At 48.6% G+C, this 11,106-nt stretch overlaps 1 protein-coding gene across 1 annotated transcript in view; it reads left to right on the forward strand.

The window, feature by feature from the left end:
* Positions 1-975: 975 nt before the first annotated feature.
* Positions 976-11,106, forward strand: part of ST6GAL2 (ST6 beta-galactoside alpha-2,6-sialyltransferase 2) — a 41,088-nt gene continuing 30,957 nt past the window's right edge. Inside the window, exons 1-2 of the mRNA XM_008154122.3 lie at positions 976-1,882; positions 10,861-10,958. Coding sequence (XP_008152344.2) covers positions 976-1,882; positions 10,861-10,958 — 1,005 coding nt within the window. The remainder of the gene's footprint in view (positions 1,883-10,860; positions 10,959-11,106) is intronic.

Consider the following 11,106-nt stretch of genomic DNA (forward strand, 5'->3'; position numbering starts at 1 on the left):
TCCCCTGCCGACCTGATCGTCCCTAACTGCCTCTGCCTGCCTGATCGCCCACAAAGGCCCTCCCCTGCTGGCCTGATCGCCCACAACTGCCCTCCCCTGCCAGCCTGATCACCCACAACTGCCCTCCCCTGCCGCAACCCACCTCCTCCACCGGGCCCCACCTCCTCTGTGCACTCAGCCATCTTGTGACGGCCATCTTGTGACGGCCATCTTGTGATGACATTAGGGCATGATGCGTGAGGGCGTGACGACCACCTAGGCCTGTGGTCGGCAAACTGCAGCTCACTAGCCACATGCGGCTCTTTGGCCCCTTGAGTGTGGCTCTTCCACAAAATACCACGGCCTGGGCAAGTCTATTTTGAAGAAGTGGCGTTAGAAGAAGTTTAACCTTTTGCACTCGGATGTCGAGTGTGACTCGACACGGTTAGCATCGGTAGCAGGAATTGAGAAAAAAGCAAGCTAGTGCAAAGGGTTAAGTTTAAAAATTTTGGCTCTCAAAAGAAATTTCAATCATTGTACTGTTGATATTTGGCTCTGTTGACTAATGAGTTTGCCGACCACTGACCTAGGCTATTATTAGTATAGATAAATCCAGTTTCAGGGAAAGGTTGTTGGGATGGCTCAGTCAAGGTGGGAAGACTGAGTGACCTGAGGAGGATTTCCCAGTATACTAGTACACCCACTCCACCTCCTTCTTTCCAGGACAACCAACTGAGATGGTGGGACCCCTTTGCAGAAGTCAGGGGTTGAGGCACATATGACACCTGAATTTAGCCATAGCTCCCCTCGCTCCCCCCTCCTTCCCCCATGATCCTGGTTTCTGATGCCCACTCAACCCTCTCCTACAGGAACACTGCAAACATAGATGGTCCCCAGTGATGTCTGAGCAGATGTCCACACTAGCTAAATGTAGACCTGTTTTTCAGGTTCATTCCACCGCTTTGGGACACCAGCTGCTGAACCCAGAGACCTGCCATGAAACCACACTTGAAGCAATGGAGACAACGAATGCTTTGTGGGATATTTACTTGGGGGCTCCTCTTCCTGGTGATTTTCATTTACTTCACCAACAGCAACCCTGCTGAGCCTGCGCCCAGCTCCCTTGCCTTCCTAGAGACTAGGAGGCTCTTGCCCGTGCAGAGGAAGCAGAGGGTCATCATGGGTGCCATGCAGGAGCCCTCCTGGCCTGAAAGCGTGAACACAAACAAGGGGCTGCTGGATGGACACCCCACGGGGCCTCGCGACCTGCAGAAATGGGCCAAGGTGCAAGATGGGGTTGAGAAAGAAGAAGAGTTCTTTCTATCCCAGATTGGGAGAGAATCCCCAAGTATCTTCTACCCAGAAGACGACGACTACTTTTTTGCTGCCGGTCATCCAGGGTCTCACAGCCACACTCAGGGGACACTGGAGCCCCTTGCCCCGAGGCACGCTGGCCGGTGGAAGGGGTGGTTGCCGGAGAGGAAAAGGCACCAGCCCCAGGGGGGCAGCCCCGTGCTGGAGGAGGGCGAGGAAAGAGACCGGCTGTCCTCCTCCATGTCCAGGGCCTTCCTGCACCGGCTCTGGAAGGGCACCGTCTCCTCCAAGATGCTCACCCCGCGCCTGCAGAAGGCCATGAAGGACTACCTGGCGGCCAACAAGCACGGCGTGCGCTTCCGCGGGAGGCGCGCGGCAGGGCGGAGCCGGGCGGCCCTGCTGTGCGCGCTGCGGCGCCAGGTGCGCCTGCGCACGCTGGACGGCACGGAGCCGCCCTTCTCCGCGCTGGGCTGGCGGGCGCTGGTGCCCCCTGTGCCGCTTGGCCAGCTGCACCCCAACGGCCTGCGCTCCTGCGCTGTGGTCATGTCTGCGGGCGCCATCCTCAACTCCTCCTTGGGGGAGGAGATAGGTGGGTGTCATGGGGTGCGGGGCGGGGAGGTGGGGGACTCTGGTCCCTGTCCTGGGCCCAGTGCGTGATTAGGGCCGGCGCTTTCTCCACCTTCGTCCGGTTCCCTCCCGCAGGGCAGCCTGGGCCTAGCACTGGACGTTGTGGACCTTAGCTGGAGACTGCTTTTCTCTAGCTGGGACTGCGTGAACCCAGGAGGTATCCTTGGGGCCGTTAGAGCAGCGGTGTGCTCCCCAGAGTTGGGTCCAGCGGGAGTGGAAGGCCGGAGCGGCCCTGCCTTTTGCAGGGAGACCCCCCAGCTTCCTTAGAAACTGTGCTCCCTGTTGTTCGTCTCCCAGCCTGGCCCACAGAAGCTGATGCACCCATAGTGTGGGAGAGCTATGGGCAACACAGGGGTAAGAAAGGAGAGCAATCCCCGCGGGGTTAAGTGAGTCAGCTCCACAGAGATGGCTCTTGAGGACCAGTATGGTTAGTCTGGGACTGAACCGCTGTTGTGGGCTTTGCGGAGGGACTGCTGCCGAGAACAGGATTCCTGCCCAACAAGAGTTCTGACCCTTTGGCACAAATCTGACTTTTGGGTCACGGCCAGTGCACCTAAGCAGGGCGCTTCTCCAAGTTGGTGAATAATAGGACCCCACCTGCCTCCTATCTTCCCTTATGAACTATCTTTAAGTCCATGCCAGGAGCCCGGGGGGACGCTGCTTCATAGTTCCCAGTTAGGGATGGGATATACATGTAGAGAGAAAGGGGCTGATTGAAGGACTTGCGCCTGTGATTGTGGGTACTGGCAATTCTGAAGTTTGAAGGGCAGGCAGGTAGGAAATTCAGGTAAGAGCTGAAATTGAGCCTGAGATCTGGAGGACGGGTTGGTGGGTAGAAACTCAGGCTGGGCTTCTCTAATGCAGTCCAGATGCAGAATTCCCCCTTCAGGAAATGTCAGTCTTCGCTGTAAGGACTTAGACTTCCCTCTCTGCCCTGGCCAATTCTATTGCTGCACCAGTTAATGCACCTGTAGGCCCATTAACTCACTTAACAACCTGTGTGCTTAGCCCTACTGTGTGCCAGCTTCTGCACTGGGTGCCAGAGAACAAATGTGAATCACACAGCCTCAGCCTGAGGTGTGACTGTGAAGCAACCGCGTTTAATACATGCTCACTAATCTGGAAGTGACATTCAGGGGCAGCTGTTGTTTCCTGGACCCATTCGTTGTTCTGTGTCCTTTAGGAGTGGTTGATGTCCTGACCATCTTAAAATGGGGTGGTGCCATCGTAATCAAGCTCCACAACCCAGACCTCATCTGAATGTGAAATTTTTTAAAAGTTAAAATAAGCAAGACACAAGTCTAGACTTGAGGTCTGGGGTCCCAGAGTCCCTATGCTGACATTACTGCAGGCCCATAATAACACTGTCCATGTGTCACATAAACGTGCAGCCTGCAATTGATTAGGAGAAGTAGTGGTTAGAGGTCCCTGGAGTGCAGTAACACCACAGTTCCTTCTCATTTCCAGGGCCATTATTAATAATGTACGAAGGAGTTGAAGTATTATGCTGTAAAGCAGGCCGTAACTAGCTTCTGGTTTGGTTTTGCTGTGTTTTAAACACCTCTGTACCGCTGCTGCACATTTGGAGTGTTCTCGCATGTCAGGGAGAATTCCCCTGCCCCTTATTGGGGCATAAATGCCTCTGACCAGGGTCTCATAAACTCCGTGAAGAATTTGTAATAGAGTGTGAAAAACACTGGGCATTACATGTTTTGGGGGAACGTGAAATGTCCTATCTTGGTTCATTTCTAGTATCCAAATGTAATTTATATTGTCTGCATTCACATGAAACTTCATGATTAGAACTATCTAATACATACTCAGAATCTTAACTGAAAAACACAAGTTTTTAAAATTCTTTATTGTTTTGTCTAGGTTCTTTAGAATCCAGTCTTGTACCTACCATCTTAAGAATATGTTATCATAGCATAATACAAGTTGTAAAAACAAAATGTCCTTCATTTTTATAAGCTGGTATCGCTTACATCAGCACTGGTTCAGTGTGAGTGGTGCCTTCTCCTTTCTGCTCACCAGGAATGTGGGAATGTGCATGTGCTTATCAACACAGAGTTGTTAATGGCTCTCTTAATAAAAACAAAGTCACTAGCAGATTCCTCCAGGCAACTTGGAATATTGGGGCATGCTGTACTATTTAGCTAAATTCATCTTGACCTCTAAAAATCTCTCGCGGATTGGCTAAATGAAGATCAAAAGACTTACCAACATAATTTTATGAAAAACTGAGAGCAGAGCTATAAAAGTACCTGGGGCTACTAGCTCCATGTCAGCACTGCCAGGAGGCCCCTTCAGGCAGAACTGTGCCTGAAGGCTTAGCAGTCACACCCCCAGCCCCAGAGGAAGACTCAGTGAGCCTCTGGTTTCCTCGCCTGCTGGCTCCCTCTAGCTCCCTCTGCTGGTCCTATTGACAGTGCAGTCCTTTTTCCAAGTTCTGTTAGACTGAGTCATGTCCTGTAATTGTTTTTAAGAACATTGTAGCAGTTGTCAAAACCTCCTTGTTGAATATGTTATTGAAAAGCAAACTGAACTGTTTTGGAAATGTGGAACATTCTTTCCTAGAGAATCATTGAGATCTTTTTTCACCCATACATATAAATAATAATTTGGTAGCGAGATCATCTGCCAGCAGTCCTGTGGAAACTCACTACAGAGGAGAAATGTCTGCTCTGAACTAACATTGGTGGCCTAGATCTGGGCAATCAGGATCTGTGTACTTGAAATACAAATTCTGGGAAGCCTGTGGGAAATGGGGGAGGGCCTATATAGGGAGTGGAGCCCCTGTTTTGTTACCTTAAAAAAGCAAGAAAGATAACAGAGTTATTTAGCAAGCACTGAGTATTTATTGATCCCCATCTCTCTGAGGCCTGATAACTATGCTAGCTACTAGTGACACAAAGATGAATAGGGAACAGGCCTAAGCCTCAAACCCTCTGCAGTCCAGTGGGGAAGACAGACTATGAACAGGCAGTGATTAGGAGAAGAACTGAGAGAGGTGTAGACTGACAGGGAAGACAACGGAATCCTAGCCCACGGTGAGGGCTGGTGCCTGGACAGAGAGGAGGTCAGCAAAGACTGCCCAGAGAGGGGAATCCAGCCCAGAGGTCCAGCGAGCTGCAGGGCGCCACCGGTGGGAGGGGAGAGCAGAGAAGGCTGGACAGGTGGCAGGAGGTCAGCTCCCAGATTTTTTGTGCATCATTCCCAGAAATTAGACTTCACTAAGTAATTATTATCATAGGTATCACTCAGTAGGGTGTTTACAGCAGGTTCAGTACCAAATACTTTTATGTGTTAACTGCTGGAAGCCTTACACCCCGAAGTAATAGATAGTTATTTCTGTTTTATGGATGAGGAAATGTAGACACTTGGAAGGCCCAGTGGGCGGAGCCTAGGTTCCATCAGACTCCAGTCCGAGTCTCCAGGAACTCCAGCTCTGACCCTGGGCCTGTGGTCAGAGGCACTGCAATGTTTGAAGCAGAGGACTGATGGGTCGACTTTTTATTTTAGAGAGATTGCTCCAGAGCCTAGATTTGAAGGCATGAAGATATAAGTGCCATTGCAGGAGTCCCGGGAGAGGTGAGGTGGAGTCCAAGAGAGATGAAGTCCCTAAGGACTGCAGGCTTTTGCTTGCTTAATGATGCAGATTTCGTGTACTGGGTGTGTGAGGAAAAGGAGGAGGAGAACGAGGATCCAGTGCCCAGGGCAGGACAGTAACGGAGGGCTCCTGCACCTCCTGGCTGGCTGCTCCTCAAAGGGCTTTAATGTTCCTTCAGTGAGTGCACTTAGCCTGTTCTCAAGGTCAATGTGAATGGCTCTACCCCGGAAAAGCCTTCTCCAAAACGATGCTTTGCTCCCCTTGTGCTTGCTGTCTGATCTCTTTCTTCTCTTCTAAATGTGAACAGACAGCATAGTTTTTTAAAGCACATTTATCAAGGTGATGCACACACAGCCAAACGGACATTTACAAAACACGGCTGCCTGATGGGCGTACTCTCAGCTCATCCTCCCTATTCTGCTCACTGACAGCTTTAAGGAGGGTCATCCCGGCAGCGCCAGCTCTCCCTCCAGCCCTCCTCCACAAACGGGCCTTTTAGCTCTTGACTCACACCACTGCTAAAGGAGGTCAGCTGCCCTGTGCTTATGAAGTCATTTGAAGTCTTAAAACACACCTCAGTGGAACTCTGGCATTTAAAAGCTGTGATGTTTTCAAGAGTAATGCAATGAATTTGGAATTGCCTGATTAATTTGAAATGCAGCCACTGCTTAGGTGCCTTGGCTTGTTGACCTCAGCCTCAGAGCTGCCCGGGGGCAGTGTGGTCCAGTGGGAGACCTGTGCAGTAGGAGTGCTGGCGCTGCCTCGCCCTGGGTCCTGACCACCTCTCAGTGCCCAGAGCTTGCCTCCCTGCTTGCAGCCTGCACTCATGCTCCACCCTGCCAGGCAGGGTTGCCTTAGGTCCAAGTTTACACAGTGGGGATCCACGAAATGAAAACTATCTACACTAATAAAAGAGAAAAATGCTAATTGACCGTACCTCTGCTACGCCCACAGCCAATCAGGAGTGATATGCAAATTAACCCAGCAAAGATGGCGGGTAAATTTGCATACGCAGGCGGCACAGGCCGAGGCCCTATGTGGCCGATGGGATTCAAGCTGCAGTCAGGGACCAGGGCAGGCAGCAGGGGGCAGCGCCAGAAGCCGCTGGTGGATCCAAGATGAGATGGGGACCTGAGCAGGCAGCGTCAGGCGGCTTGGACCCGGGCAGGCAGCGCCTGATGCCACCTGCCCAGGTCCAAGCCGCCCCGCCTGCCCGGGTCCAAGCCGCCCTGCGATCATGGGGCGAACAGGCCAGGCCGAGCCGCCCCGCAATCACTGGGCGAAGAGCCCGGGTCCAAGCCACCCCATGATCACGGGGCGAAGAGCCCGGGTCCAAGCTGCCCCACGATCACAGGGCAAAGAGCCTGGGTACAAGCTGCCCTGCGATCACGGGGCAAAGAGCCTGGGTCCAAGCCGACCTGCGATCACAGGGCGAACAGGCCAGGCTGAGCTGACCCGTGATCATGGGGTGAACAGGCCAGCAGAGCCTGGCCAAGCCGCCCTGCAATCCCAGGCTAAGAAGCCGCTCTGCTGACCAACCTGCGCTATGGACCTGTTCCCCTCTAGCCTGCAGCCATGGGAAGTCTCCCTCTCCCCAGACTTAGGAGCACCAGCCCAGGTCTACCCAGCGGCCTGGTCCTGACTGTGTGGGTGAGTTCCTGCAGGCTGGGGTTTGATCCCCATGCATTAGCAGTAGGAGACCAGTGCCTTTGTTATTGCTGTGTGTCCGGGTTTTAATTGGACAAATGCCTGGCGGTCCTGGTCGCCAGCTTAGCAAAATCTTTTAGGAGGAGAATTCTGTCTGGGTTTCCTCAAATTCCCTCAGCCCCTACTCACCCCTCTGTAAAGGTGCAGAACAAGTGAGGCCCTTAAATAAAAATCAGCTGCTTCATGAGTATGGCATCCCTTCCTATTTTAAAGGAAGCTGAGTTCCATGTGTACTATGCTATGATATCTGAGGCACAGGACAAGGGAGGCCCTAAGTGTACTATGCTTTGATATTTGAGTCATTCTTTATTGTTCAATGTAATTTATTTCTGTACGCCTCAGTTTTGTAATAGTTAAATTACTAGAATAATATATCTTGCTATAAAATATTACTAGAAGATCAAATGATCAGGTGGCATTTATTGTTATTTTCTATAAATGAACACAATCTCTGGTATGCTAAAGTGATAGGTATTATAGAAATATTCAGATAGAGAGACCTACAGGCTTGATTACAAGTGAGGCTTACTATCACAACCCAAATGTATTGCTTAAAAAAAAAGCAGGGAGCCAACTAGAAACTGAACCAAATATAAGCCCTTGAAGGGCAAATGTAAATTGGATAAGCTTTGCTATTACAAGAGCAAGAAGAAAAAATTCAGATGCAAGAATGAAAACCACATTGCATCCACTCTAAGTAGCTGTTAAAGAAAAAGAATGGTATACTATGAAAATACTTAATACAGATTGTAAAGACATTTGTTCAAAGAGGATTTCCTAGAGTAGGTGATATTTCAGTTAATTTTTTAAATGTGAAGAGGTTAGCTAGATAAAAAGGTGTAGGGGTCCTGAATTGCAGAGGGTGCAGGCAGAGCTGAGGGAACCCCTCTCCGCCCCCCTCCCGTGCACGAATTTCGTGCACCGGCCCTCTAGTTTTTATAATAATACTCATAATAATGTTGACATTCGCATTGATGTTGCAAAAGCATTGGCGAGTAAAATGCTTCTTAATACAAATCAAGGCATCAGGCCCAACTCTGCTGGGCACGGCATTTTCGCTGCCAAACTCAGCAGTAAAAGCAAAAAGGGCCAGGTTCACTTACAGATGTCCTTGATGAAACAGTAAAAATTGTTGACTTTATTAAATCTCAGTCTCTGAGTACCTGTGATTTTGGGGCCCAGGGGGAAGTAACGTGAAAAGCACCGTGTGTGCTGGCACACAGGGAAGAGCGTCAGTGTGGCTTGTGAGCAGAATGAGCCGTTTTATCACTGAAAACACGTTTTACCTTGAAGAAATGGCTAACTGACTCTATTCAGTCTTAGACATTAGCATTCTCAAAAACTGATTAAGTGAGCCTGTCACTTTTAGGAAAGTAACTGACAATGATGGTTGCCAGTGAAAATTCAGGCTTTCAAGCATGAGCTTGATTTACTTTATAACAATATTTTGAAGATCTGGATAACTTACTGAACTGATAGTCCCAGGTGATCATTGCACAATGTTACAGAATTATGCACAGGTGAATCATCCATTTTAAGAGCAAGATAAACTGATGGGTTTTAATGTAACAGCATGAAAAGTTCATTGATACTGCGTCACATACCTCATTGCGGCCACCTTTTATAAACTAGCACTTAGCAGGTTTTGATGAAGTATCAGAGAAGACTATTCCCAGTAATCTACAAAGACTTCAGATGTTTCTTCCATTTCCAGTGATACGTCTGAGTCCTTATATACTTCAACTAAAGCAATACATTGCCGCAGACTGTGTGCCCCAGCAGCGAGGAGAAGCCAGCTGTCGTCCGAAGAGTCACTCATTAATGAGATTTGCAAACATTTAAAACAGTGCCAGTCTTCTCACTATTTTTTTTATTTTGAAAATGTATTTTTCATAAAAATGTTATTTTAAATTAAATTAATAAACATTTAAAGTTTTTCTTTTTTACTTCCTAATATTGATGTAGTTCAAACCTTTGGGTTGTCATAGATTTTCAAGAATGTAAAGGGGTCCTGAGACCGAAGAATAAGCCTCTAGAGTGGCAGACTTCTATTCTTAGGAGCCAGGTAGTAAATGTTCGGGCTTGATGAGCCACAGGGTCTCCCAGCTCTGCTCTGCTGTTACAGACAATAGACACACAAGTGAGTATGTCTGTGTCACAGCACAGCTTTGTTTACTAAAACTGGTGGCAGGTCATAGCTTGCTGACCATTGAAAAATTTCCCCTAAAAGAACATTGCAGGACTTTTTGATGACTTAGCCAGGTACCCTTTATGCATTGTTTGTATTCCAAAAGAGTGTTGCTTTAACCCACAACTGGAATCTGAAATCTTCTGAATCCAATGCTTGTAACATGGTTTTAATGGTGGCACACATGCCAAGTTTCTACTACTTAGGGGGTAGGAGGATCTATCCCAAGGAGACTCCGCAGGAGGGGATAGACTCAAGTGGAGAATGGGAGCTGCTTTAGGGACTTGAGTGGAGTATGGTCACTATAAAGGTGGCATGTATCCACAAGACTCTTTGGCAGATCAGAAATGCATAATTTCACCTCACTCCCTCACAAATAGGCAGTGTCATTGCTCCAAGTTGAACCTGACATGTGCATAGAATTTTTGAAGCTAAAGATAGCCTGTGGAGATTCCCTTATTGCTGATTAAGTCTGATTTCAGGCTGGTTTCTGAAAAATTAATTACTTGGCACAGGAAATTTCAAGACGTGTATAAAGACTGCTCTGTGGAAAGGAAACAAACATATCTCCCATTTCCATCCCTTAGTCAGGTGAGCCCACTTTCCTTGACCTCTAGCTCTTGTCTCCCTTGTCAGTCTCTATGATATGGGAGCTGTCTTTTGGGACCTCAGAGAACTTGGGGAAGTCTGACTTTTGAGTCAAATGAAGGGAGACATGGCTCTCTGTTGTGGGTGAAGCTCCATGGACCACGGTGTGCCTGATGGACTATAAGTAGCATTGGTAGCTGGTCCCTCCCTTCCTCCAGGGCGAGGCAGTAAGGTAGGCCATTGCTAGAAAAGGAAGAATGTACTAAGATTGCTCTCATGTGGCTCTTCTTGGCATTGTGAGCAGTAGGTAAAGATGCACAGAAACTATAGCTGGTTTTCTTTTTTAAGCACAAACCAGCACCCAAAAGTGGTCAAGCTGCAGTGAAGGCTGTGGCTCTGCCTGTGAGAGACACACTTGATCTTGGTGCAGGCAGTGGTGTTGGAGGCACAAGGAGCAGCCTCCACTCTGAGCAGTGAGGAGCCACGGTGAGCAGCCCGTTTGTAGCATCATCCTGTTCCCGTAGATTCCATCTTCAAAAGGTTTTGGAGTCTTTAGGAGAATGGCTGCAAAAAGCATGTCCCCTTGTAAAGATGTGGACACGTAAGCATCGCTGAATAACTGAGATGACACAGGACCTGCTGTAATTGCACGGATTGTGCCTCCATGCTGATCTGCCCCTGGGCAGCATCTCAAAGAAACAGTACGCTGAAAATGTGTCCATGGGTCTCTTCATTGTTGGTGTCTGATTAGCTTCCGGTTTAAAAGATTCACTTTTAAGATATTTTACTAGATTATGTTTATTCTACAGATAGGAAAAAAGTGAGAGTGTCATTTATGTGCCCCTAGATTCTCATGATGCAGTCTTGAGATTTAACGCTGCTCCCACCCGTGGCTATGAGAGAGATGTTGGGAATAAAACCACTGTGCGCATCATTAATTCCCAGGTAAGATGGATGGAGTGCTTGCATGGATGTGTGCTCTATAGGTATATAGCTTAACAGATGAGTGAAATTACCCAGAAAATCATGATCATGATTTTCCTTATTTCTATGGGTCTTATAATTATAAAGAAGTAATGAGGAAAAAATGTAG

The sequence above is a fragment of the Eptesicus fuscus genome, chromosome 9 (genome assembly GCF_027574615.1).
Source record: "Eptesicus fuscus isolate TK198812 chromosome 9, DD_ASM_mEF_20220401, whole genome shotgun sequence".
Taxonomy (NCBI): domain Eukaryota; kingdom Metazoa; phylum Chordata; class Mammalia; order Chiroptera; family Vespertilionidae; genus Eptesicus; species Eptesicus fuscus.